The sequence below is a fragment of the Aquila chrysaetos genome, chromosome 6 (genome assembly GCF_900496995.4).
Source record: "Aquila chrysaetos chrysaetos chromosome 6, bAquChr1.4, whole genome shotgun sequence".
In the NCBI taxonomy this organism is placed as follows: domain Eukaryota; kingdom Metazoa; phylum Chordata; class Aves; order Accipitriformes; family Accipitridae; genus Aquila; species Aquila chrysaetos.
The window spans coordinates 10,540,100-10,567,480 of NC_044009.1; the positions used below are offsets into that span (position 1 = coordinate 10,540,100).

Below are 27,381 nucleotides of genomic sequence, written 5' to 3' on the forward strand. Positions count from 1 at the left end.
ATTAAAGAAAGGGCCTGGGATGTCCCCCACCTAAATAACACACCCTGGCTCTATCACTTTGGCTGAGAAAAGCAGGAGAAAACCCCAATTGAGATAAATGCTGGTCCAGCCCCCACTCTGCTGGTTTGGCGGTGAGCATCTTTGCATGGGTGTTGGGGGGCTCAATGGGACGGGAGGCCTCTGGGTGGGAAGACCCCAGACTGGGATGCGGTCGCCTGGACCCCTCATAGCCCTGGGAGGGGGAGTGTGGGGTGTGGCAATCCCCAGACATCTGGGATGCCGCTGCCGCGCTTCCAGGCGGGAACATATAAATATTTCAGCAGAGTAGCCGAGCCCTGTCAGGTTGCATTTGCTTCTGGCAGGGTAAGTGCTGGAAGAGGGGGAGGAAAGGGGGGAGAGAAGGTGCTCTCAGAAGATGCATCATCTCCCAGGAGATGGGGGCACCAGCTCTGGGGCCCGATCCTCGAGGGTCTCCACCTCTGCTTAGTTTGCCTCTAAGGATGCTCTCGCCTCTGAGACTGGTGCAGTCCCCCTTGTCCTGACATTTGGGTCTCACCCCATAAGCGCATCTTGGGGGCTGCTGCCAGGCTTTGCCAAGGGGAGAGAGGCTTTGGCAATTTTGCTCTGAGCCCGGTGGGCAGCGGCATGTCCAGGACCCCCAGGGACACGGCACGGCCCAGGCTGGAACGAATCCCCTCCCCTCCCTGTAAGAAACGGGGGTGCAGAAATAAATCCAAGCAGCTATGGGCAGTGAGGAACGGGCAGGGCAGGCGTTAAATCACTGCGGGGGGGGGGAGAGCCAAGGCGGTGGGCAGCATCTCCCCGGGGTTGCTGCCGAGCCAGCCTGGCGGTATGCGGGGCCCCGCAGCCCAGAGGCCACGGTAGATGGGCGGGGAGCTCAGCCCGGCTGGGAGGAGCCGGAGAAGGAGCTTTCGGGGTGGGGGCGATTTCCCCCCCGTCTCGGACACACAACTACAAGCTGCCGGTGGGGCTCTGCCCCCCGGTGTGGCCGAGCTCCTCCTTCTGCTTCTGCTTCTGCTTCTGCTTCTGCTTCTGCTTCTGCTTCTGCTTCTGCTTCGGCTTCTGCTTCTGCTCCTCCTTCGGCTTCAGCTTCTCCTTCTCTGCTTCCCCCTCCTCTTCCTCTGCCTCCTCCTCCCCTTCCTCCTGCCCGCTGCACTGTGGGGCTTGTAGTCCCTCCACCTCCCCGCACATGGGGCACGACTACATTTCCCGAGGGCCCCCCCCCACATCCTCCTCCTCCTTCTCCTCCTCCCGGGCTTGTTGTGGATCCGGCTCCGGCAGCAGCAGCGCCGCGGGGAGCCCCGGGACCCCCCCCCCCACCGCTCCCGGGCGTGTACGGCCCGTCGCCCCCATGCCCACCGCCCCCCAGGTACGGCCCGGGCTGCGGGGGTTCTGGGCTGCCCCCGGTGCTGGGCCGCCCGGGGTACCTGGAGTACGGGGGATGTAGGGTGTCCCCGGGGGGGCCGGGATGCCGGGGATGTGGGTGTCCCCCCTCCTCGGGGTGCCCGGGATGCTGGGGATGTGGGTTGCCCCCAGGGTAAGCAGCGTGCCCTGTCTCAGGGTGAGCTGGTGCCGCGCACCCCCCCGCAACACCCTCCTCTACCACACGCACCCCAAACCACCCCCCGAGCACCTGAAAGAGCCACCCATCCCTTGGGTGCTGGGGGCGGGGGGGAGGCAGATAGGTGCCCTCACGGTGGGCGAGGGTGTATTTTCGGGAGCTCCCCCCCCCTGTTTTGGGCAAGGTCCCTCAGGGACTCGTGCACCCTCATCCCCTGCCTGCTCAGCACCTGCCCACAAAACGTGTCATGCTTCGGTGGCATTACTTCTGTGCTACTGACATGCAGCTGGGGGGAAAGCATCCCCCCCCCCCCCCCCCCCCAGGGCTGTCCCCTCCGGACCACGGTGGCCGTGGCTCCCCAGGGAGCTGTGCCTGAGCTCGGCCACCTGCATCGCCCGTGGCCCCGGGTTGACAACTGTGTAGCATGAGGGTGATCCCTTGTCAAGGTCATGCTGTGATAACCTGGCGATAACCAGGTTCACACGGTGATAACCGCCCGTGCTCTGCTCCCTCTCCTCTGCCTGGCTTGCACCAGGGCAGAGGGATGACAGCACCGAGCTGGGAACATCCCTTGGGAATCGCAGCCGCTCCCCTCGAGTGGTAGCAGCTTTGTGGATGGTCTGGAGAGGTGGAATTGGGTCTGGCTGGATGGCTTTGGGGCTGAGGTCCCTGCATGTGTGGGGACACAGGAGTTAGGAGCCGGTGCTGTTGGGGACGGTGGCACTGGGACAGCAGCACAGAACTGTATCCCAGGTTTAATGTGGATGGTTTCCTTTGGGCCGGGGATGAGCAGTTGCAGCCATCCTGGATGGACACAAAAGGAAACAGGGAGCATCTGCTTCCCAAATGGGTTTGGAGCGGAGGGTGGAAAACAGCCTGTCAGGGTCCCAGTGCATGTGCCGGGGGGCTGCCCCACAGGGAGCGGCTGCTGGAGGGGACGATCGCTCACATCCACAGCCCAGCTTGGGAATGAGCGGGAGATGGGACATAGTCCAGGCAGTTGCAGCTGGGCCCCAGGCGGGCGGGCACGGCATGGTGCTGGGGTGGGTGTTTGGGAGGGTTTAGCCCCTGCTCCTTGACCCTTGCCCTTCCTGGCACAGCGGTGGGGGGCTGCGGCACTGGCTCCGGGCAATAGCTGGCTGGAACTGAATCCCTGCCCCGCTCCTCAGGGACCTATTTAAGAGGTAAGGGCTGTTTGCCCAGCTGTGAGCTGCGGGACACGTGTGTTTTGACGATGCTCAGGCACCGGCGCTGAAATCCCATAGGAATGCCGCTGGACCGGTGAGTCCTTGCTGGGGTGAATGGGCACTCTGCTTCCCACTGCCACTTTTGGTTTCAGTCATGACTGACTTTCCCCTGCCGGCACTAGCACTGGCTCGTTTCCCCATTAGCCGCGTGCGTTATCTTGGGAAGGGGTGCTCTTCAGAGGTGAGCCCCCCCAGTCTCGCTGTGCAGGATGATGGCAGCGGGGGGGAGGCATGGACTGGGACCATGGACTTACTTTTTAATGACCGTGATTAGTCATTCTGTGATTAGCAGGGTAATTGGGTTTCTAGACCTTGCTCCCGGCATGGATTGGCACACGTGGATTTTTATGGCTCGAAAAGTGCTGTCGGTGACTTGTTGTGGGAGAGGGGAGCACTGGGAGGACAGCCGGGCCAGGCCTTCTCCCTTCCCTGCCTTCATCCCGTGACCTCTAATCGGATGTCCCCGGCACTGCCAGCTTTCCTGCGGCCAAACCTCAGGATTTGAGCATTTAATCCCCCTCCAGACTGTGAACCTCATGGTATTTTGCATTCTCCCCAGGCCGGGCAATGCCACCCGAGCATCGTGTCCTGCCAGAGGAGAGCCGAGGGGCAGCTGCTCGCCTGTGGCTCAGCTAAAGTCGCGCTGACCGCCCAGCTAATGTATAACACGGGTGGCCTCACGCCCGGTGTGCACATTAACTCGCTTTCACAACCGGCACGGTCCCTGCGACCACTGCTGTCTCCCTCCGGAGCATCCCTGGCACAGGGCGTCTGCATCCCTCTGCCTCTGGGTCTGCAGCGGAGCGACTCGGCTTGGAGGGGAGCATTGCTTTGGTGAAGGGATAAAACCCCACTGACTCTTAAAAGGAAGAAAAATGGAGGTGATGGGAGCTGAGCAATGCCCCGCTGCAGAGCTGGGCACTTTGTGCATCCAGGCTCTTTTATACAGGATTTACAAATGTCGCCCGAAATGGGCCCCCCCCCCGCTTTTGCACAGCAAGACATGCGGCTGCTTTTCTTCTTGCAAGAACATCTCCTGGGGAGAAGGTAGTGGTATTTATTTGCTTTGCGATTATAGAGGAATTTGAGCCCATGCCAAATGCTGCTTTCTCCCCAGAAACTGCAGCGACGTGGCTTTCGATGCTTTGGAGAGTGCCTGCAGCCAGAGAGGGGCTGCCTGGCCCGGCAAAGCCCATCTAACTGACGGTCCCCAGGATAACACCATCATCCCGCTGCAGAGCCGGCAGAGCCATGCCCGAGAAGGATGATGATGCCAAAAAGCCGGCATCGGAGACTGTGCCGGACCAGCGCTGGAAGCTACAAGTCTTCTACCTCTGCTTCTATGGCTTCATGACACAGATCCGGCCCGGGGAGAGCTTCATCACCCCGTATCTCCTGGGGGCTGACAAGAACTTCACGCAGGTAGAGGTGAGCCGTGGGCAGCCTGTCCCCCCGCGGTGTCCCCCTTTCTGCTCATGGTCACCACCCTGGGGCTGGCAGGAGCATCCTCTCACGGTCCTGGGGTATGGAGGCGTGCGGTGAGATGTGGTGGTGCTTTTTGGGTGGCTGGGGGAGAAGGTGGCGTGTGTCCATCCGGCAGCGTGTCCCTGTCCCGCTGGGCTGCGAGGTCACCCTGTCCCCTCAGCCCCAGGCTCAGCTTTCCCCGGTGTAAGACCTCGTGCCCAGGCTGGATGCCACTTTAGGGGTGCGATGCCTGATCCCTGCCTGCCTGGGCAGCCAGTGGGGTGGCAGGGGGGGTGCCAGGCTGGGAGAAGCCCTGTCCCATCCCACCGGTGAGACCCTCCCATGCTGGCACGGTGCACAGTGCGGGGCACAGGGTTGGGCACCGCCAGGCTGCTGGCAGTGATGGGGTTAGGCGAGGAGGGACTGTATGTCATCGTCCTCTGACCAAGTGACGCTGGCCCTGGTCCCAGCAGGCTGCTGCATCCGTGGGAATGCTGTGTTCCTGGCACGGGAGGGGGCTGAGGCTCAGCCAGGCCCCTGGCCGAGCGCGCTGTGGGCCACATTCCTCCGCAACGAGGTGCCGCAGCGGGGATCAGTGGCTGATGGCCACCCAAACCGCATTCCTCTGGGCTGAGGGCATCCCCCAGGGATGTCTTCCATGCTCAGCACCTCCTCGCACGCACGGCAGGTGACGAACGTGATCACGCCGGTGATGACCTACTCCTACATGGCTGTGCTTGTGCCCATCTTCCTGCTGACGGACTACCTGCGCTACAAGCCAGTGCTGGTGCTGCAGAGCCTGAGCCACATCTCCATCTGGCTGCTGCTGGTGTTGGGCACCTCTGTCCTGGCCATGCAGCTGATGGAGTTCTTCTACAGCGTCACTATGGCCGCCCGCATCGCCTACTCCTCCTACATCTTCTCCCTCGTCACCCCATCCCGCTACCAGCGTATGGCCAGCTACTCCCGCTCTGCCGTCCTCCTGGGCGTCTTCACCAGCTCCGTGCTGGGCCAGCTCTGTGTCACCTTGGGGGGTGTCTCCTTCCTCACCCTCAACTACATCTCGTTGGGCTTCGTCAGCTTCGGCCTCATCCTCACCCTCTTCCTCGAGCGGCCCCGGCGCAGCCTCTTCTTCAATCGGCCTGAGGGGGCTGCGCCCACCGAGCTGGACAAGATGGCCGGGGGGGATGGCGGTGGGGGGACGCGGGGCTGGCGGGAGGCAGTGCTGTGCCGTATGCTGCGGGAGGTGGGAGCGTTGGCTGAGCAACCCCAGCTCCGGCTCTGGTCCTTGTGGTGGGTCTTCAACTCGGCCGGTTACTACCTGATGCTGTACTATGTGCAGATCCTCTGGAACGAGATCTACCCCACCACGGACAACCGCCGGGTGTACAATGGAGGGGTGGATGCTGCCTCCACCCTGCTGGGTATGCTCGCCTGGGCTGGGAACATCGGGGATGCGGGGGGACACCCCTGTCCTGCTGCATTCCTGGGAATGGCAGTCCTTATGGCATGTGGGGGGATGCAGGGAATGGTTTGGCAGTGGTGATGAGATGAACATCAGTGGATGAGATGAGCATCGCTAGGCTGGGGGACGCAAAGTGGTCCCGTGCTGGTGACGTGTTCACAATATCCTTCATCCCCTCCCCAGGGGCTGGCGCCTCCTTAGCCGCTGGCTACGTGAAGATCCGCTGGAGGCTGTGGTCGGAGCTGGTGATCGGGGTGGTGACAGCTTTCCAGGCGGGGCTGCTCCTGCTCATGAACACCACCAGCAACATCTGGCTGTGCTATGCTGCCTACGTCCTCTTCCGCGGCTCCTACCAGTTCCTGGTGCCCCTTGCCATGTGCGTGGTACCCCTAATGACCTGCTCCCACCCTGGCAGCCAAGCTGGTACCAGCAGTTCACTGGTGCCCCCCTCTTTCCCAGTTTCCAGATCGCTACCTCCCTCTCCAAAGAGCTCTGCGCGCTGGTCTTTGGAGTCAACACCTTCTTTGCCACCGTGCTGAAGACCATCATCACCATCATTGTGGCCGACAAGAGGGGCTTGGGCTTGTCCGTGCATCCCCAGGTAGGGATCGGGGGCACCAAGGATGGAGGTGGTCCCCTAATGATGTGGGATGAAGCGGGGGCCGCAAGTGTCATTCTCTTCCCCCCACTCTCTTGCAGTTTTACGTGTATTTTGGCTACTTCACACTGCTGGCGGTGGTCTACCTGGTGGCGGCCGTCTGTGTAGGCATCCGGCACAGCCGCCACAAGCAGCTGGCAGAGCCGGCCTTGCCCAAGGAGCCGTGCCAGCTCCTCACCGAGGTGGCGGCACAGGAGAAAAGCCTGAAGGCAGGTGCCGTGTGAGCCTGAGCGCCGGCACGGTGACCACAGTGGCCAGGTCTCAGCTCCATAAGTGAGCGTCACCATCACCGTGTGCTCAGTCTCTTGTCCTGCCACTGGTCCTCAGCGCTGGCCCGTTGAGGACATAACCCCTTAGGACCCGTTTTCTGCTCCATGGGGGCAGGGCTGTACCCTCCCCATCCACAAACACAACCAGAGCAGGGTTGCCATGGCCAGGTACCACACAGGGATACGGATGGGGTCCGGGGAGTCTCCCAGCCACCAGCTTCCCATCATCGCGCGGAGCCAGGCTACAAGAGGATAACATTTTTTTATTCAGTGCCTTTAGAAAATGATTCATAGGACACAACCGACCAAAAAAAAAAAAAAAAAAATCCACAGGCTTTAAATTGCATTAATTACACAAAATACAGTAGACTGTAAGAAATAGAGACCATGTGACTCGCACAGCTTTTATGGTAATAATTTCCATACAATAATAAAAAGCTAGTTACAGATTTACCTTTTTTTCTTTCTTTTTTTGTTTTTTAGCACCTTGGATTTGCCCACAACAATTCAAAGTAGCTTTGCTGCGCCTTGGCCCTTAGAGTGCAGCAAAGGTGGCACGGGGAGGGGGGGTGATGGCGGGGTGCCTGCCCTTGGTACCATGCATGCTCAACACGCACATGCATGTAAACACACGCCAAGGGCACGTCTGGTCCCACGTCGGGGCCACCCCATTGCCCCGGTCTGCGCGCTGGCCTGAGTGTGGCTGTACCCGGGATGTGGGGGCACGGCCAGGGGTCTCGAGGGTGTGCAGAGAGAACTGGGGAGACCAGACCCCCCCCAGGACTCGTGAGCTACTGGTGAGGATGATGATGAGGGACTGGGTGGGATGGTCCTTACCTGGGGAGGGCGGAGACCATCTAGGGGGGAGCCCCAGCACCACCACGGGACGGTCCCTTGCTTGGGTGGGGTGCCTGGGTTTCAGCTGGAGAAGACCCCGTGGCCCCAGCAGCAAGGATTTGGGTCCAACCCCGAGCTCCTGGCGAGGACAGTGCGGGGCTGGGGGGTGTCAGAGACCCCCCCCGCAGGCTTTCCAGGAGGGCACACCGCATGGCAGCGCTGAAATCTCCCTGCCAAGCATCCTCTCGCCCAGCCACCCCGAAAAGAGCATGCAGGCAGGTGGGAGATGCAAGCTGAAGTGGTTAAATATTAGGAGTTAGAAGAGAAGTGGAGGGAAATGAGGAGGAGGAAGAGGAAGGCAGCCAGCCCATGGCTGCCCTGCCCCAGGCGGGATGCGAGCCCCTGCCAACCCAGGGCAGGGGTGATGGCGATACTCTTTGGCTTCAGGTCTGTGGGAGAAGAAAACCCTGCGGGGCAAGGGCAGGTGCATGGGGGGGACTGAGGACCACAGGGGTGCCAGGGTGCAGGCTGGCCCGACCCTCCCCAGGGAGATGTGGGGTACCCAGGGGACGGGAGGGTGTCACTTTTTGGCAGCGGTCATGAAGCTGTTCTCGATGCAGAGGACGACGAAGGCGTGCTGGCAGCTGCTGGCCATCTGCTCCAGCAGCTTACCAGAGCCCAGCGAGGAAGCCTGGCCGGTGACGGCGCGTTCCTCTGTCCGCCACGTCTCGCAGTAGCTCTCGGGCAAGCGCCGACCCTTGGCATCCGAGCCGTGCCAGACGCTCTTCTGTGGCCTGGAAAGGAGAAAGGTGGGGGGATGCCGTTGCCCCCCCACCCCAGTCCAGACCCCATCTCCTCACTTTCCCCATCACTCAATCCCGCACTCACCATCCCACATCCCGCAGGACATCCCGGCCGTCGAAGGAGAGGATGCGGGCGCCGGCTCGCAGTGGGGCCCCGCTGCCCGTGAAAAGGGCTTCCCAGTTACTGAAGAGCACTTCGTCCTGGTGGGGAGGGGTGGAAAGAGGGGAGGGTCAGCCCTGCCTGCACCCTGAGAGCATCACAGGAGCTCTGAGCCCCAGCAGCCTCTGGGGAGGGGATGCTTCACGGTCACTGCCATGCGGATGGATGGGGGCTTTGGGATGCTCTGCGGCTCTCGGAGCTCATGCGGTGTCAGGAAGGGGATGGGGACACACACGTACCCGGAGGTTGACAATGGGCACGGCAGCACGGTCGGCCCTGCGCACAATGCTGTAGAGGTCCTGCAGGCGGGAGGAGAGGAAGGCGCGGAAGGTGCCGGCCAGCCCGACCTGCCGGGCTTGCTGGAAGCACTGGAAATCGGCTCCCCGGATGCCGCGCATGCCACCGCTCAGCGGGGCGTTCAGGGCCACCAGGTGAAGCTGCCAAGAGAGGACAACAGGGCTTGAGGGACATGGCTTTGGCCACCATCATCACCTCCCCTCAACCGGCACGTGGCACTCACGGCAGGCTGGAAGTCCTGGTGCACGTGGGCGGCCACGGGGGCCGGATCCGGCCGGCGGTGGATGTAGTAGCTGTTGAGGAGCTCGTGCTGGTGGTGGAGCAGGGGTTGCTCGGGCAGGCGGTGCTGGTTGGCCACCACCTCATCCCCGTGCCAGGGTCGGGCGGTGGGTGGGGGGCTGTGGTTGTGGAGGGGGTGCAGGGGTCCGCGGGGTTGGAGGGGGGGCTGGGGGCCGGCATAGTGGATGCTGGGCGGCTTGTCGTACACCTCGTTGTCCTGGGGAGGGAGGGGGAGACAGGCTGGGGGTTGGTGCTGCCCCAGGTGGGAATGGGGATGAGGATGGAGATGAGGGTGGAGACAGTTGGGGATGGATGGAGATGGGAATGGTTGCAGATGGATGGAGATGGGGATGTGGATGGAGATGGGGATGTGGATGGAGATGGGGATGGTTGCAGATGGATGGAGGTGGGGATGCGGATGGAGATGGGGATGGTTGGAGATAGGATGAGGATGTATGAGGATGGAGGATGGGGATGGAGATGGGCATGGGGGATGAGGATGGGCATGGGGGACAGGGGACTCACCAGAGCTGAACTGGGGATCAGGGTGTGCTCCTCCAGCTGCAAGGGCATGGCACATCAGATCCCAGCTGTCCCCCCTCCTCTTCCTCGCGCATGGGTGGGGGGACCCACGAGCATCGCCAAAAGACACCACCGAAACCCCAGGACGATGCTGTCTGCACTCCCCTAGAGCCAGGCAGTGCAACCCAAGATGGGGTGCTCCTCCGCCCGCCCCGCCACTCACCAGCACCCGTCGGAAGCCCCCGCGCAGGCGGACGTAGAGCTCTTGCCGGTCGGTCAGGAAGACCAGGCTCCCCTCGGGCAGCTCGTGCGCAGTACTCAGCATCGCCTGGTAGGTCGGCAGGGTCCGCAGCTGCAGGCACAGCCCAGCGGGTGGCTCAGGGCTCAGCCGGCCAGCCCGTGGGCGACCCCCTGCCCAGAGCCCCAACTCACCCCCAAGGACACCCCACTGGTGCCTGGTGGTCCAGGGGGTCCCGGTGGTCCAGGGGGTCCAGGGATACTGATAGCTGGGGAAGAAGGGTGAGATGGAGAGGGCTGCAGCAGGGGCTGCAGGGAAGGATGCAAGGGTGGCGGGGGGGATGCAATAGGGAAGGTACTCACCTTGTCTGTGGGGACCTGGGAAGGAGGGTGGACCAGGGGGGCCGGGAGGGCCAGGGGGGCCCTGCCGCCCCTCGTATCCCATACCGGGGGGGCCCTGAGGTCCGGGAGGCCCTGGTGGCCCAACGATACTGTCCCCCTTGGGACCCTAGGCAATGCAAGAGAGCATCCCTGGAGCAAAGCACCCAGGGATGCTGCAACCCCCCACTCCCCCCTCACCCGCTGCACCATGGGGTACTCACCGGCAGCCCAGGGTAGCCCTGGGGCCCTGGAGGCCCTGGCAGCCCAGAGATGCTGGGACCGTAGAGTGGGGTGCTGCCTGACTCGCCTTTCTCACCCTTGGGACCTGCATCCCCCTTGTCACCCTGCAGGATGGCACAGACTTAAGACGAGTGGCCGGGCTGCACCCCAGTACCCCAAATCATGCCAGGTGCCAGCCCCGTGAGCCACCACCAGTGGGCAAAGGGCTTACCCGCAGGCTGGCACTGAAGTGACTCAGGTCGTAGGGGAAGTGGCCTGTGGAGAGGGAGAGGAGGGGCGAGGAGAGCTGGGATGCGCACGAGCCACCCTCTGCCCACCTCTGCCTGTGGGGACCGGTCACCTACCTGGGGGTCCCGGGGCTCCAGCATCACCTTTCTCTCCCTTTTGTCCTGGAAATTGGTGGAAACCTGTGGGAAGCAGCAGAGAGATGCCATCTCAGCGCTGCAGCATCCCAGCTCCACCTGTAACGGAGGGGGTGTCCCCTGCCACCCCACCTTGCTGGGGGTCCCCGAACTGCCCCGATGGTGCTGGGAGAGGGACACCCCCTTACCGGGGAAGGCTGGCAGCGCGGGATGGCTGGAGTCGCTGAAGGCCTGCGGGGATGCAAAGGAAGTGGCTGCAGAGACAGCAGGATCCTCAAGGACCTCCCCTCAACGCGATGCTGACGACAGCCCCACGTGCCAGCCCTGGCCAGGATGCCACCGGAGCATTCTCCATCCTCTCCACCCAGGCAGGGAGCACCAGGAGGACCTGGTCACCAGCCCTCAGCACCCCCATCATGGTGACCGTGTTGTTACTCACATTGCTGCTGTCGTAGACTATGCTGCCAGGTGGCCCAGGGGGCCCTGGGGGCCCTGGGGGCCCTGGGGGACCCTGCAGGGAGAGAGAAGATGTGTCAGGGTCCTGCAAAGTGGACAGTCCCCGTGAGGGGTACACTGGGGCCATGCCCTGCCCCAGAGGGTCAACCACCCCCTGAGAGAGGGAGGCACGTGCCCTTTGCCAAAGGGATTTGGGTCCCCCAGTCTGCTGGGCCAGCAGTCCAGGGGGGCTGCAGCAGTGCTCACCCGCAAGCCCAGTACACTACTGACATCTGCGGGGTCACCCTTCTCACCCTTCAGCCCATTCATGCCGGGACGTCCCTGTGGATGAGCAGCACAGATGAACCTCATCCCCAACCCCCTGCCAACCCCAGGGTGATACCCCAGTGTCACTTCTGATGCCCCAGCGTCACCTCCAACACCTCAGCATCACCCTGCCCCTCAGGGACACGATAGGGTTTGGGGTTCAGTGGGTGCAAGATGTGCAAATGGGGTGGGGGGACGCAGTGGAGGAGGTGATGACCGAAGGGACAAACAAACCGGGAGCAGGTCTTACGGGTCTGCCCGGAAAGCCGATCTCTCCCTTCATCCCTGCTCGTCCCTGGGGACCCTGGAGGGGAGAGAAGATGAAGATGAGGGTGCTCAGAGCAGGGGAAACCCCCCCATCCCCCTCTGCCCTGGACTGGCCCCGTTCCTCCCCGTGGGATATGAGGAGGATGGTGATGGTGACTTACCGAGGGTCCCATCGGTCCCCGCAGCCCCGGCTCCCCCTGCGGACAGCGGAGAGGGAAAGGGCATCACAACTGGGACCACCCGGCACCCATCGCACAGGGACGTGCCCCCCATTCCTGCAGCGCACCCACCTTTTCTCCTTTCACCTTCGCAGTGACCACGGTCCCATCGGGGCTGATGATGACACCAGGCTCCCCCTTCTCCCCCTGCAAGAGAGGAGAAGGCACGAGGGGAGATGGAGGGAGCAGGCTCCCTCCCATGGTGGGGCTGGCATCATCACTGGGACCCGGTGGCCAGTCAGGACAGGGGACCAGGAGTGTGACCACCCCATGGGGCAGAGGTGGCCCGGAGCAGTTACCTTCAACCCCGGAGAGCCCTGGGGACCAGATGACCCCCGGTCGCCTTTCGGTCCCACTGGGCCCTGCAGGGAGGAGCACAGAGCCCACGTCAGCCCGGACCCACCAAAGGCAGACCCCAACCCCCCCCTCCATCACCACCACCCCAGTAGTGCTGCGGCAGGACCAGTGACCAGGGGCTTCACCAAAGTGTGCCCAGAGCTTTTACCGGGGCCACCCCTGTGGTCCTCAGCCCTGCCACCGACTCACCGGGAAGCCAGCGTGACCTGGTCTGCCCTGTGGAGAGAAGCAGAGATGCTTATAAGAGCAAACCCTCTCTTTCCAAGAAACTGTATGCCCTCCCAGCAATGCTGAGGAGTGGGCACAGGTGGCAGGGGGCACCTACCTCTGGACCGGGCAAAGCCACCAAAGACTTCTGGAAAAAGAGAAAAAACGAGGTTTTTACCCTGATCGTTGCTCCGAAGAGGTCAGAGCTCCTGGAGAGGTCTCCCTCAGTCCCCCCACAGGATGGGTGCTGGGCAGGCACGCCCTCCTGCCAACCCCCCCAATTTTAGCTTCTCCCAGCTGCAGTGAAGCCAGGTGCCATCACTTACATCTTCACTAGAGACAGTGATGACCTGTCCAGGGGGACCAGGTGGACCAGGGGGCCCGGGCAGCCCCACACCATCTTGGCCTCGCTCGCCCTGGAAGACACAAGCCATCAGCCCCAGGGCCACCACTGGCCAGTCCCCATCCCCAGCCTGGTGGCACCTACCTTCTCGCCGGGGCTGCCTCTGTCACCTTTGGGTCCCTGAAAGGAGGAGCAGGGAGGGGTGAGCTTCCCGCTTGGCAACACATGCAGCCGGACCCTGGCTTACAAGTGGAGACCCGCTCCTGCCTGTGGCTCAGCAGAATCTTTCAGGCCACCCCCCTCTGTCTGCAAGGTCCAGGCAGCGAGCCAGGTTGGGATGCTTTTGGGTGGAGGTGGTGGCAAGCAGGGTGGCAAGCTGATGGGGACGGCGGAGCAGAATTTTGGCTGCTGGGGATGGAGCTGCTGCAAATGGCCCTGCAGCGATCAAGGGTGCCGAGCCTGGAGCAAGGGGGCTTCTGGAAAAGGGGGGCTGATGCTCCTACCTGTGGTCCGGGGAAGCCCTCCAGGCCAGGCCGGCCATCCACGCCGGGTACACCAGCGTCTCCCTGCAACGAGGTGTGGAAAAGGGCAGGATGCAGTATGGAGCATCCTCCCGACAGTCCCAGGTTGGGGAGCACAGGGGTCCTGCCCAACGCCCTGCAAGCACAGGTGCTTGCACACAGCCCGTCCCAATCTCCCGGCACTCCTACCTTCAGTCCCGGCAAGCCGGGCTGCCCAGGGCTCCCAACCTCCCCCTGCAAGGAAAGAGGTGTCAGAGCAGGAGCATCCCCACAGACTGCCTGTGGGCATCCTGCAAGGATGGAGCCAGGCTCCTGTGGCTGGCTCGAGCAAAGGGCGAGGAAGGTGTTTGAAGGGCTCCTCACCTTCATCCCTGGCAGTCCTGGCACTCCCTGCAAGCAACAAGAAGGGGCCATGAGCGTTGGGTGATGGCAGGGGACATGATTTTCCCCTGTACTCGGCACTGGTGAGGCCGCACCTCAAGTACTGTGTTCAGTTTCGGGCCCCTCACTACAAGAAAGACATTGAGTTGCTGGAGCGTGTTCAGAGAAGGGCAACCAAGTTGGTGAGGGGTCTGGAGCACAAGTCTTATGAGGAGCGGCTGAGGGAACTGGGGCTGTTTAGTCTAGAAAAGAGGAGGCTGAGGGGAGACCTTATCGCTCTCTACAACTACCTGAAAGGGGGTTGTAGTGAGGTGGGTGCTGGTCTCTTCTGTCAGCTGGCTGGAGATAGGACAAGAGGAAATGGCCTCAAGTTGAGGCAAGGGAGATTTAGGTTAGATATTAGGAAAAAATTTTTTACTGAGAGGGTTGTCAAACATTGGAATAGACTGCCCAGGGAAGTGGTTGAGTCACCCTCCCTGGAGGTATTCAAAAAGCAAGTAGATGGGGTACTTCAGGACATGGTTTAGTGGGCATGGTTGATGGTTGGACTCGATGATCTTGAAGGTCTTTTCCAACCTAAATGATTCTATGATTCTGTGATTCTATGATTCTATAATGGCAGGGGATGCCCCCAGGAGCCCAAGATGGAGGCAAGAGCGGAGCTACCTGTGGTCCTTCAGGTCCGGGTGGTCCAGGGGAGCCAGCGGTGAATGGCAGCCCCGAGCCCTCCATGTCGCCCTAGGTGGGGGAGGGAGAACGGGCTGGGCCACGTCTGCCCCCCACTCCGGTTCATCCCACCCCCTCCATCACAGGGGTGATCACTTACAAATCCAGCCTCGTAGCCTCTCCCCGGTGGTCCTGGGGGACCGGGGGGCCCTGGCTGCCCTCGGGGTCCGATGGGCCCAGGAAGGCCAGCTAAACCCATTTCTCCTGGGGCTCCTGCTGGTCCCATTTCTCCCTTGTTGCCCTGCAAAGGGGACAAGACAAACAAGGGGACAGATGAGACGAGGTGATAACGGTCTCTGCCTGGAGCCTGCAAGCGGGAGGCAGCACATCCCTTCCCGTATCCCCAAACCACCCCTTGGGACAGGACATGGATGTTCCCCTGTCTCCAGGGCAGAGGGGCTTTGCAGGAAGGGGCATTGCCCAGCTCACGCATCCTTGGTCCTGGCTGTCTTTGGACGGTCCCAGCTCCCCATGCAATGTGCACGGTGGCCACCAGAGGTTCGTCTAAAATCATAAATGCGAATTTTTTTTGCACATGTCGCTGGCTCTGCTGCTGCAGCAGAGCTCAGCGCTGAAGGAGGACGCTCGCAGGCATCCTTGCGTTTTGCTGCGGGTCTCCGAGGGGCAGGATCAGTCTTTACGGCCGCTGTTGCCCTATCTACCCTCTCAGTGCTGGCAGCATTAAGAAACCTTAATTCTTGAGGGTCTTGCCCACGGCTCAGGCTGTGGTGCATGGGTCATCCCAAGGGGCATCCTCACTCCCAAGGGAGGGGAGGGCAAGCATGTGTATCCCAGCAAGCCTCTACCTCCACCCTTGGGGATGCAGGGCAGAAAGAAGCTCAAGTAGGCAGGCAGGAGAGTGATGCGCAGAAGATGGGGTATTTTCCGGTGGGGTGTGGGCACCCAACACCCCCCCCCCCAAGCAAACCCTCTTCTGTGCCTTGAAACACCCCACTCACCTTTCCTGCCCATTTCCCAAGGTGGCAGTGCCCAGAGCAAAGCCAAGTTAGAGAGGCAGGAGCCCAGCGAGCATCCTGTGGGTGGTCGGTGGCTTCACGCGCACTTGAGCTGCAACACTGTTCTGCTCTGGGAGGAACCCAAATCCCAGCATCCCCCTTCCCACTCCGGCACAAGGTGGCCCCCCAGGCCTCATCCCTGCCTCCAGTCTGCAATGCACATAGGACACCCCCCCAAGAAACCCACCCCAGGCACAGTACCTTGGGTCCTGGTGCACCGGGGAGGCCAAGGTCGCCCACGTCGCCCTGGGGAGGAGGAGGAGGAAGGAGAGGGCGTGAAGCAGCTGCCCAGCTCCTCAGCCTGGGGATGGAGGGAGCTGGGACCTCCTGGGGATGTGCCAGGGGTGCTGGCTGCCCTGTGGGGGAGCCGTGATGTGCTCCCAGAGAACATGGGACACTCACCTGCTCTCCTTTGGGCCCTGGCTGCCCAGCTGCCCCATCTCTTCCAGGAGGACCCTGAGGACCCTGCAAGATGCCCAGGAGCTGGCTCCAGCACAGGGGAAGCCCATGGGGCTGGTGGGCACCAAGCTCCCCACCACCACAGGAGGCAGTTACAGCCCCACTGCTACGGGGTGGCCCTGGGATGGGTCCCCTTGGACACCTCATACACATACCACTGGCCCTGGGGGCCCGGGGGTCCCGTTCCTGCCTGGCAGCCCCGGCGGTCCCAGCAGGTCCGTGTGGTTCATTCCAAACCGTCCTGGCTCCCCTGGCAAACCGGGCACACCGGGTGGCCCTGGGGGACCGGGTGGCCCTCGTGGACCCTGGAAGAGAAGGAGGGGATGATGGCTGAGTGTGTTCCCCCACTCCCTGCTAGCAGGACAGGCACTCACCCGCACTCACCCGCAGGCTCTCCAGGTCACTGCCGAAGCCAGAGCCCTCCATGTCGATGAAGGTCTGGGGGAGAAGCACGAGGGTGATGTCAGGCATCGACAACCAGGGTCAAGGTACCCAGAAGTGCGGGGATTCTGCCTGAGGGATGGTGGCAGCATCCCGCACTTCTGTGTCTTGGTGGACCACCCCCCCAAATCCCTATGTCTCAGGGGGTACCCACCAGCTTGTCATGCTTGGAGAAGGGTCCTGGTGGTCCTGGGGGGCCAGGTGGTCCAGGGGGTCCCCTTGGTCCCACACCTGGGTCACCCTAGCACAGAGAGAGTGCAGTTTGCAAGTGCAGCCAAACCAATGGCAAGAAGAAGGGGGGACAGCGGCGTGTGCCGTCCCCCCTCCACCGGCACCAGCACTCACCTTCTCCCCCTTCAGACCGGGCTCGCCCGGTGTCCCGGGGAACCCCTGGGGCCCCATATCGCCCTGCAAAGGGGAGGGGTGGGGGGGTCAGCGGGTGGCAAGGCAAGGGGGTGGCTGGCACCCATCACCCCCCTGCCCCCCCCACCCCACTTACAGGTTTGCCGTCCTCACCAGGATCGCCCTAGGGATGGCAGAGAGGGGAGAGGTCAGTGTGCAGGCAGGTAGGCAGGCAGCAGTAGGGGGAGAGGGGAAACCCAAAGGGTGGAGGGCTCAACTCACGGGCTCGCCGTCCCTGCCAGGGGCTCCGTCCTTCCCTGGTGGCCCTGGGGGACCGGTGACCTGCTCTACCACCGAGCCATCGGCGTGCCGTGAGAGGGTCCCGGGGGGGGGCGGGTTCACCCGGTTCCCCTTTCTGGCCCTTGGAGCCAGGGTAGCCAAATCCAGCGCTGCCCTGGGGAGGGAAATGGGGATTGGTGGTACATCCCCAGGGGTGGCAGCCCAGGCAGGCATGGCTTTGCCCCGGCTCCCCCAGTGATGCTCACCTTAATGCCCAGTTCTCCTTTCTCCCCCTGCAGGACAGAAACAAAGAGGAGCAGGTGTCAAACGCAAACACGTCACAGTCACCGTCACAGTCACCGGCATCCTTGAGCCCCCGGGGTCCACTCTCTCACCCACCTTTTCGCCCTTGATACTGCCCATCCCCACGATGCCTCCGGTCCCTGAGTCCCCTTTCAGGCCACGTTCGCCTTTCTCTCCCTTTTCACCTTTGGGGCCAGTGCCTGCGGGAAGGGAAAAGGGACCCGGTCATGTTTGGGGATGGCCACCCCACCATGTCCCTACTGGTGTGCCGGCTGGCATGGTGGGGAAGGGGAAAACTGCCTTCATTACCTCCTGCGGAGACCCGCAGCGTCTCCTCTGCTCTGGTCCTCTCGGCTTGCTGTGGGGAGCCCCCACCGCTCCTCGGCCCACTGCCCGCCACCACAGGGGGAGCGGTGACGGGGACAGCATCCACCAGCCCCGGGACACCCTGTGCCAACAACAAGGGGACACCGCAGTGCTGTTCACCTTCCAGTACTCTCCCAAAAGGGACAGGCGCCGGGACCCCATTGGGCATCCCAGGACCTCGACCATGGAGGGCACTCAGTCCTCCTCATCCCTAAAATCTTGGGGTCCTGCCACTGAGCACAACACCCGTGGGCACCAACTCACCCCGACTTTCCCTGAGGGTTGGTGGCCACCTTCTGCCCCGCTGCCGAAATCGCCAGAGACCTGCATTTGCCCAGGGAGAAGGGCAAAGGGTGAGCCTGGAGCATGAGGCAGCACCCCCCCCCCCCAGCCTGCCCCAGCCGGGCTGTCAGCACTCACCTCCTCGGTGTCATCATCCTCTTCCTCGCACTGGCGCTCAGCCGCCCGCGGGTCCCCTTGCAGCTTCAAATCAGCAATCACACCCTGGAAGAAAACCACGCTGAGGGCTGCCATGGATGGATGGGTGCCATGGACAGAGGTGTGTCGCAAGCCACCCTGTGGCATGGTGTGACCTGCCGGGCCGCTCAGCCACCATGTCCTCGAGTGCTCCACGAGGCTCTTTCACCTGGTGCAGAGAGTGCTCTCCACCTGAGCATCCACCCATAACCCAGCACAGAGACGTTTCAACCTTGCTGTCCCAGTGCCCAGCACCACCGGCATGGAAAAAGCCATGTGCCAGTTCTGGCACCAGGCAGGCTGAGCGGAGGTAGCAGCCAGGATCCAGCCAGCCAGCCAGCCAACAATGCTTTTACAGGGACCTTTTTGGCCATGCTCCATGGTTCCCCTCTCTGGAGGGCTCCCCAGCGGCAGACGGCTTCTCTGCTCCAAGCAAGGGCCACTGGCAGGTCCCAGTGCGCTGCAGCCCCGGTTTTGTATTTCTTAGGCTAATCCACACTTCCTTACCATTTATTTGGGTTTTACAAGCACTGTGTGCATCCAAGCTGCTTGTTTATACAGGAAACCACCACAAATTCCTTCCGAAGGATGCTGCCTCCAGACAAATCCCTGTAGCTGAGCTACCTGCGCTGCCTGGGAGGGCAGCATCCCCATCTTCGCTGGGGACAGTGTGTGGGTAGCAACCTGAACCCCACGGCTCCCACGGTGAGCAGAGTCACCCAGCACATCTCAGAGCCCAGCCCAGGTCCTCGCTGCTGGGATGGGACACAGGGATGCTGCTGGGATGGGGTGCTGCCCATCCCTCTGATCCTGGCGGGGAGGTGCCAGGGACCATGCTGGGAAGTGAGCTTGAAGAGGGCAGATACCTCCCACTCAGTGTCTGTTCTCTGGGCAAGACACCTAAAATAATATTTGGGCTCGCTTGAAAGCACAGCGCACCATGTCCGGGAAAGAGAGCTGCGGTCAGGAAACACGATGGGTTTAAGAAAACAAGAATCAGGGGCAGTTGCAGTTCAGCCAGGCTGGCCATGGCATTATAATATGAATATATTATAAATATACTATAGACATATAATAAATATAATATAAATATATTATATTTTTATATATATAAAGTAATAAAATATTTATAAATCCCTCCCACAAGCAAATGCCCCCCAGGTGGGTTGTGACCTCCTCCAGCTGCTCGCCCTCATGACAGCCAGCTCTAATCCATCCCTCTCCTCCCCACTGAGCACCAGCAGCAAGCCCAAGCTTTAATAAATGCAACACTCCAGCCTGGCCTTCCTGGTTCTGTGGCTTGCCAGAGGCATCAGAAATAATCCGGTTCCAGCCCTGAACTGAGGCATCCCCATGAGGGATGGTCATAAGGGCCCTTTGTAGCCCATTTGCCTCAATAAAGGGGGCAACAGCATCATAGGTCTTATCATGCATCCAGCTGCAAACCAATCCTCCTGCCAGACCCCAGCTGAGACCCCATTTACGGTAACCCCCTTGATATCTGCTGTCCCAGGGGCTTCTGCATTACCTGCAGGCTTTGCCCCTCCAGGTTTCATGCCATTGACACAAAGGCAACTCGGGAAGAAGCACAGATGCCAGCTGAGACCCCACCAGCAGCCCTCCAGCTGCCTGCGAGCAGCTCATCTTGCGGCTTGACTGAGGGCCAGGTTTTAATTAGCTTGATGCCCTGTTAGTTCCAGATAACGCAAATCAGGGCTGGTCAGCAATGGAAATACCACGAGGCTGTCAGATGCCAAGGAGATCTCCAAGCCTGCGCTCCCCGCTCTCCTCTCGGCCAGCTGAGGCAGTCAGCCTCCTTCCCTCGATGGCCGTCTATTCCCCATGGGAAAGCTGGGGGCGAGCGGTGCGATCGGGTGCTTGGCAAGCTCAGGAACATCACCTGCTAGGAAGGCAGGAGTGCTTTGCTCTGCTCTGGGCTGTTGCTTTGCCTTCCAAATGGTGCCAAGCCCTCTCCAGCTGGGGAGAGCAGTTCTTCCACAGCCATGACCTGGCCCTCCCAGCACATTCAAGAGCAAAAAGTTGCTCTTGAGTCCTCAAGGGACCAACCCGAATCCCAGTGCAAACCGGTCTCCAGCCCATCAATAATTAACCCCTTCCTGGGGGAGCTTTCCCTGCCCAAAGCCATTTAACTGGGACTGCGGCAGCACCACTCGTTAATCAAGATGATGCTTAAGCTCAGAAATGTACTTTGCAAAGCTCCCCAGGAAAAGCATCGTTCCACTCGGCAGAGCCTCTGTTGCTGGGCAAGCCATGCTCAACCCAGGCAAAACCTGGCGGTACAATCCTGAACTTTCCTCTCCTCAACCACCGTGGGGGATTTCCATGTCAGCTGGGCATTTTCCCCACACTTTCCATAAACCTTTATCTAGAACATAAGTCACGCTCAAATCACAGGCTGAGCTATCACCTTCTCTCCTTGCTCTCCAAAGTCTTCCTGCAGATACCGCCCAACGTCAGCCAACAAAGATATGCTCCAGCCCAAGCATTTTTTCCAGCTAAGAGAGATATTTTACCAGCCAAACCAGCTCCTCCACGAAAGGAGTTGGGTATTTTTAGCAATGGGGAGATTCAAAGAGGCTCCATGCATTTGCTGGAAAAGGTATGGGCAACGGTGGCTGCTGTAGCACAACCCCATCTCCTCCTGCCAGCCCACCTTGAGAGTTTTGCTTCAGTGAGACCCAAGACAATAAAGTTGGTGGCATCTCAAGCCACCTTTCCCCCCCATCTCAAGTGTCTCCTTCCCCAGGGCCATGCATGAAGCGTGGCCGCTGGTTAGTCTTCTGGGCAAAGAAGTTGGTTCAACAGGCACAGGCTGGTGTCACGTCCTGCCAGCCTCACCCAGCCTTCTTGGAGATGCTCCTTGGGGTGACCTGAGGCCTTACCTGATATTTATCTGGGTCGGCCCCTCCAGCCTGAGCAACGAAGAGCCCGGAGCCGTCTTCCAGCTCCATCTCATCCGGGGAGCGCTCAACGCGGACCCGCTCGTGCTCCTCACAGTCCAGGTAGAGAATTACTTCATCCTCCTCCACGCTGATGGCAAAGCGCGTCCACTGGTTGAGCAAGGTGGGCACAGTGAAGGTGGCCGCTGCGTATGAGCTTGGCGAGCCCGGCTCCGTGTAGTAGAAGATGATTTTCTGCTTGCCTGCCTGCAGCTCTGAGAGCTTGACGCCCACGTAGATGATGCTCTGCGAGGAGTCTGTGATGGCAAAAAGCACACCGGCCCGGGGGGTGGTGGGCTGGATGTGGAACAGAAGGGAAAAGTCCCGGTAGAAAGGGCTTGGCAGGTGGTACCGGGCCACCTGGCCCGTGTTGGCGTTAGGGCCGAAGACATAGCCGGGGTTGTTGTCAGGGCCATAAATTTTGAGAATCTCTTCCGGTGGGGGGTCTCCGATCAGCTCCAGGAGGCTGACCTCGGTGCTCAGGTTCTCTGCAAAAGGAAGGGAAAGGGGATGGTCACAACCGGCTTGGCGAGGATGGTCACTCTCGTCAAGGTGCCTTGGGGGGATACCACTGGTCATGCCTCCCCAAAACGCCACTCTACAGTGGCTTCCTCCGCTTGCCCTCCCCGGGGCCCAGGATTTTCCTTCAGGCTGCGGGTTGGCCAAGGTAGCAACGCTCCTCGAGCTGCTCCCACAGCACTGCTTGGATGTGACTCCCAAAATCCCATGCATTCCCTGCTGCTGGTCCTCCAACCACAGCTGGAACATCCCTGAGTTGGGATAAAACCAAAGGGATCTTGCCCATGGTAGCAACATGCAGGGGATGCTGCTGGAGCACCAGGATGCTGAACAACCACGGAGCCGCAAGGAAGTGTGTTGCATCCATACCCGCTCCAGGGTCACGGCGACCCCCCACGTCATCCTGGGACAAGCTCACAAGGTCACCCCGGCTGGGAATAAATCAGAACCATCCCCTTGCAACACCCTGGGAACGGGGCTCAAGCCGGCACGCCTCATCAGCTTCCCAGATGATCTCAATTTGGAGCTCGCCTCCTTTCCTGACTCCTTTTTCTCAAGGCGCTTGGGGAAGTTCTGCTCAGGACGGTCTCTCCTACCCGACACAGCTGAACATCTGGCTGGGGCGAGCCGGCCCTCTGTACGCCAGCTCCCGTTGTTTTGGCAGCAGGCACATCCTCATCGCCCACACACCGGGCGCTGGATTCCTCCTCTCCTATGTCAACCGCTCAGACAAGCGCCAACTCGATGGGAGCGAGCACGCCGGGTGCTTTTTTTAACTCCACGTTTCCCAGGAGCGAGGAAACCCAACCACCCCAGCTTCAAAATGGCTGAGGGCTCTGCACTGGGAACAGATGCTCGGTGCTGATTTCAGCTCCATCCTGAGTCAGGAGCAGGAGCTTAGACAATTCAATGTCCCCAACTCCATCCCTGGTGAGCAATGGGGGGTTATCAGAGGTGTGCTGAGCCCAGGAGGACCAGCCAGGAACCTCCACCCTGCTCTGGAGCCAGGCATTGTCCTCCAGAGCTCTTAAAAAAAATAAGAAGAGAAAAAAAAAAGAAAGAAGAAATCAGCCCAGCCTTGCCCAGCCTGGAAGGAAAACACATCTCTCGGGATGGTGGGAGGAGATGAAAACCTGGGTGCCTCTTCCAAAGCCTGGGGGTATCTGTGCACATGGAGCATCCCCAGCCTCCCCCCACTGCCAAGCTCTGATGCCAGCACCAGCCCCGTGACAGGGACCCAGGCATCGGGGACATTAGAAATGCCACTGATTAGAGGTGGGGGCAAGTTTTCTCTCTGCCAGACCCTAGACGCACTGATCCTCTCCTGAGCCTGCTGCTCTGAAACCGCTCAGTGCCCACCCTGCTCCCCCAAGCCTCGAGTCCCTCCCAAGCTTGGCACGCCATAACTGAGCACCCACCTGGGAGGAAACCTCCCTCCCAGCCTTGCACCAGCCCTAAGCCCCTCATCTGCCCTGCACCGGGATTGGGCTTCCCCATGGGGCAACCCCAGCCCGCTCGGAGGGGAAGGGCTAAGTACAGCCCCTCTGCCTCACCGGCTGTGGGGAACTCTGGATCCTGGAAGCCCAGCATCCTTTTGCACCCAGGTGTGTGCAGCCCTACACCAATAAAGATGGGGCGAGCGAGCAGGGCTCCCCTGGACCCACAGCGAGCCCCAGCCTGGCACCCACCCTTGAGACACCCCATGCTCAGGCACCCCACAAGCTCGCTCCCACTGCCCCGTCCCCAACCGTGTCATCCCCAGCCACCCTGCAGCGGCGGCTGTGGCCAAGCCAACTGCAAATGCCAGGATGCAGGGAAGGAGCTTATCTTGGGCTGGAGGAAGCCAAATTCACAACAGCTTTAAGGGAAGAGGAAACCAGAGCTTCCTCCCGGGGGTCCACATGGGTGTAAGAGCCAACGCTGCAATTTCTGCAGCCAGACAAGCCATCGTCTGCCCCCAGGGCTTGGGATGACAGGGAACAGGCTGAAAGAGCCTTTTGTTAGCAATGCAATTTTCAACCACGCTCCCCTTGGCATTTCAGACGGCTCTGGGATCCTGCCTTCTCTCCAAACATGCCACTCGCCCCCAAGCCCAGGGTGGGAGCTGGGTGCCAGTGCTTCTCCAAGCAAACAGGGACGCGTCTTTCCCCTGTGCAATGTGCAAAGCAGGCGGAGGCCAGGGCTACGAGGCTGGATGGGGCCTGGGGAGCAGGGGGAGTAAGGGGACACCCCTTCAAACAGCTGTTCCCCTGCAAAAGCCAAGTGCCCCTTCTCAACCCCAAACCTTTCAGGCCATGCCTGCTTTTTCCAAATGGCAGCCAAAGCCCAAATATTGCACCCCTTCCTCCCTGTGGCAAACCGGCAGCATCCACCACGGAGAGCCAGAGCCAGTCGATGCTGCAGCGATTTTGGGATGAGTGCTGGCACGGGATGGCTGCAGGGATGTCTCTGGCCACAGCGACACAGCCATTGACTCCTGTTGCCATCGGAAAGGCCCCAGGGATGTTCCAAGCCACCTTCCCACTCTGCCCTGACGTTCTTGGCTGGCCCAAGCCAGGGCTGCCAGCATGGCCCCGCACATCCCATCCCAGCTGGGATGCAGGGGACCCCTGGCACTCAGGAGCACCTCAAGTCACTCCATGGAGTGCACCACAGTCCCCACATCCCCCACCCATTCCTGATGCTGCCCATCTGGGAGTGCGGGCTTCTCCCTGAGCATCCCCATGATCCTGCCGCACCCCCCTGGGTCGGCCGGCGAACAGAGCCGCTTTGACACTGAAGAGGACCATGTATGCAACCCTTGTCTGCCAGCCCCCTGCTAAATTGCCCCTCTGGCAGCAGTGGGTGTCTCGCCGCTCCTGGTCAGCAGCCCCAGGCCATCACCCGAGGGCACGGGGGGCCGGCGCGGGAACACAGCCTCATTCAGAGGGCTCGGCGGGGGGAGCGGTGAGCTCCCTCTCCTGCTTTCATCCCAAACTGTGTTCTTGCTCTTACACCCCGATGTACATTTCTCCGAGCGCCAGTCCCCACCCGCCCCCGCTCCCTTCCTTTCAACCCTCTGCCAAAGAGGCACATCTTGATCCCTGGCTGACATACAGCAGGGTCACAACCACCTAATGATGAAGCTGGAGGCGAAGTAACCTCTCCTGCCTGCCAAGCAGGGGGGGACCAAACATTAGCCATTGGGTAAATCATTAACCCCAAGGCAAAGGGCCGCTCTGGGAGAGGGGAGCATGCAGCCATGGCCACGGGTCACCTTGAAGCCTCCTCACTGCCACGGCCCCAGATGCTGCTGCGGTCAGGCGGCTGTGGCGTCTTGGTGCTTCCCCTGTCCCTGCGGGGAGCTGCCAGCTCTGCAAGCAGCCCGCTCCCAGGATGGACACCCCAAAGCCTTTTGCTGTGCACTGCGGCACCTGCAAACGGGCCATGAATGCCAGCATGGTGTGCTTGGGGAGCATCTCTTGTCCTGGTCACCGGGATGTTGTCTTTTAACCAGCCACTGTGTTTCACCGGGGGTGAAACAGCCCAAGGAGGGGATGGTGATGCTCAGCCTTGCGGAGGGAGCCAAAACCTGCTGGCGGTCCCCATTTGAAGAAGCTGAGGCTGGATGGAAAGCGATTTTGGACTCAGCAGCATCGCATGGGGACAAGGCAGAAGCATCCCTCGGCGCCTAAAAACCTGGGGGAGTTTGGGGAGGTGAGACACACACACAAATACATGGACATCACCCAGCCACATTACCTGCAGAAGCATTAATAAAGACACAAGAATACCCTTCGTCCTCCTCGGGGAGAGCATCACAAGGCAGAGGCAGGTGCCCGCCAGCCAAGTGCATCCAACACAGGTCTCTGACGGCCTCGCAGAAGCCCTGGCACGGCGGGGGGGTTACGGGGACTGAGGCACTACACCCGGGGAGCAGGAGCAAGCAGAGAAACCACTCCACGTAGCGATGGCACCGCGATTCAAGCAGCCCCTCCCACTCATGCAAAGCGGCCCGAATTTCCGCCTCGCTGCTGTGGCGGAGGTAATTCGGTAATCTGAAATGGTTGGTGCCCAGCACGCTGCAGAAGGGCAGGCGGGTTGGGATGGGCAGACAACGGCCAGCCGGTGGCATCAGTCCGGGTAAGAAGGATGTGAGCCCTGTGCTGCTACTACCGTAGAGTTGCAAAGTGGCGGTTAGTAAATCAAACTCGAGAGGACCGGAGTTATTGGCAAGAGGAGGATCCACACCGTTAGCCACCCTCCTGTTAGGCAAAGGAGGACTCCGGCTCCCGTTCATGCCAGCCAGCACCAGCCCCCGGTGGCTGGTGCCATGCCGCAGGTTCGGTGGGGCAGGCGATGCTCCATGGTGGTATCGGAGTGGTTGCACCGTGGGGTCCCTGGGCGGCACCGCCTGATCACGGGTACTGTCACCTGGTGAGAAAGGAAAAGGGGCACTACCTGGCCGGGGACCCGCCGGTCTCTGCAAGGACACCTGTGTCCTGGTCGCTGCAGGGGTCCCCGTCCCCAGGAACTGCGGGTCCTTGGTGTTGCTTGTCCCCAGGAGCTGCGGGTCCTCGGTGTTCCCCATCCCCAGGAGCTGCAGGTCCTCGGTGGTCCCTGTCGCCAGGAGCTGTGGGTCCTTAGTGGTCCCTGTCCCCAGGAGCTGCGGGTCATCGGTGGAGCTGCTGGCCACATCCTGGTCAGGGGCAAGTGACGTGCTGCGGGGAGGAGCAATGCTTGGCCGTGCAGTGCTCTCCACCAGCCCCGTGGCATTCCAATCCCACTGCTCGGTGTTTTCGGCCACGGTCCCCTTGCCCATAGGTGTTGCTGTGCTGGGATCCAGCTCCTGGCGCTGTGGGGTGGTGACGTCCCCCACCACCTGCCCATCCCATGTCCCTGGGGACATGCTGGGGGTGGGAGCTGCTGCAGAGGCAAGTGGCTCCGGTGCTGTAGTTTCCTCGCTGGGTATCGCTGGGCTTCCCGTGGTCTTCGTGCTGCCCCAAACCCAGTCCAGGAGCTGCATTTCAGAGGGGGAGAAGCAGCAAGCCAGGAGGAGCAGAAAGCCCAAGCGAGGTGGGGCCGGGGCCATCAGGAAGGCAAAACAAGTCCCGTTGCTTCAGAGGTTGAAACGGAGAGGCCAGAGGAAGGAAAGGAGGGAAGAGGCAGGAGTTTTGCCCCGGCCGCACTCCCGGAGCACTCACATCGCTCTCTCCTCCCCAGCTCCGGCGCACGACCCTTCAAACCGGAGCAGTGTAGGAGGAGTGGCCGCACCGCCGGCCCTGCCAAACCCTCCTCTCCCGAGCGCCAGCCTCCCCGCAGCCAGCACGGCCCCCCGGGGACCCTGCCGCCCAGCTGGGAATCCACCTGAGCCCCCCAAAACCTCTGGGAGCCGAGCCAGCCCTCAGAGCCAGCCCTCAGACGCACCCTGTTCCCTGTCCCAGCTGCTGCTACCAGCTTTTTAACTCCTTCCTGCCCTGGAAATCCTAAATCCTCTCTCCTTGTTTGGTGGCTCTGGTTAAATTACTGGCATAGAGAGCTGTACATAGGAGGGTCATGCATGGACACGGTCCCCACAGATGCCCAGTTTTGGTGGGACACACAGGTACCCCTGCTCCAGCTCTCAGGGAAAGGTTATAACCTCAGAGCAGAAGA

The 27,381-nt window shown here is 61.2% G+C and overlaps 2 protein-coding genes across 6 annotated transcripts; one reads left to right on the forward strand and one right to left on the reverse strand.

Moving 5' to 3' along the window:
* Positions 1–7,138, forward strand: SLC19A1 (solute carrier family 19 member 1). 5 transcript variants are annotated; one of them, XM_041124593.1, is made up of 7 exons: positions 25–131; positions 2,752–2,863; positions 3,947–4,257; positions 4,982–5,717; positions 5,942–6,134; positions 6,218–6,359; positions 6,458–7,138. In XM_041124593.1, exons 3-7 carry the CDS (start codon positions 4,081–4,083, stop codon positions 6,638–6,640), a joined length of 1,431 nt encoding a protein of 476 aa, XP_040980527.1. In that variant the 5' UTR covers positions 25–131; positions 2,752–2,863; positions 3,947–4,080; the 3' UTR covers positions 6,641–7,138. The 5 variants fall into 5 exon arrangements, with proteins under 5 accessions (XP_029873618.1, XP_040980527.1, XP_029873615.1 ...); XM_030017755.2 differs by lacking the exon at positions 25–131 and adding an exon at positions 1,250–1,390; XM_030017758.2 differs by lacking the exon at positions 2,752–2,863 and having other exon boundaries at positions 1–131.
* Positions 6,929–27,010, reverse strand: COL18A1 (collagen type XVIII alpha 1 chain). The gene is given in 43 exon segments (XM_030017751.2): positions 6,929–8,316; positions 8,411–8,526; positions 8,725–8,922; positions 9,006–9,278; positions 9,587–9,622; positions 9,807–9,935; positions 10,016–10,089; positions 10,184–10,328; positions 10,423–10,545; positions 10,653–10,696; positions 10,786–10,848; positions 10,992–11,034; positions 11,243–11,314; positions 11,506–11,580; positions 11,816–11,869; positions 11,994–12,029; positions 12,123–12,197; positions 12,350–12,412; positions 12,597–12,623; positions 12,733–12,762; positions 12,941–13,030; positions 13,102–13,137; positions 13,461–13,523; positions 13,668–13,712; positions 13,842–13,868; positions 14,526–14,597; positions 14,686–14,826; positions 15,803–15,847; positions 16,004–16,066; positions 16,216–16,365; positions 16,445–16,498; positions 16,656–16,742; positions 16,847–16,909; positions 17,001–17,027; positions 17,126–17,233; positions 17,235–17,297; positions 17,389–17,415; positions 17,522–17,625; positions 17,735–17,873; positions 18,056–18,115; positions 18,212–18,295; positions 21,172–21,716; positions 25,489–27,010. Coding segments are annotated over 43 exon segments (5,313 nt in total). The 5' UTR covers positions 26,819–27,010; the 3' UTR covers positions 6,929–8,102.
* Positions 27,011–27,381: the final 371 nt, after the last annotated feature.

Excerpts from the sequence above, each read along its gene's own strand:
- SLC19A1 (XM_030017758.2), top strand. The coding sequence starts at position 4,081 with ATGCCCGAGAAGGATGATGATGCCAAAAAGCCGGCATCGGAGACTGTG. Across the intron at positions 5,718-5,941 it reads TGCTGCCTCCACCCTGCTGG|GGGCTGGCGCCTCCTTAGCC; the intron begins GTATGCTCGCCT and ends TCCCCTCCCCAG. Across the intron at positions 6,360-6,457 it reads GCTTGTCCGTGCATCCCCAG|TTTTACGTGTATTTTGGCTA; the intron begins GTAGGGATCGGG and ends ACTCTCTTGCAG.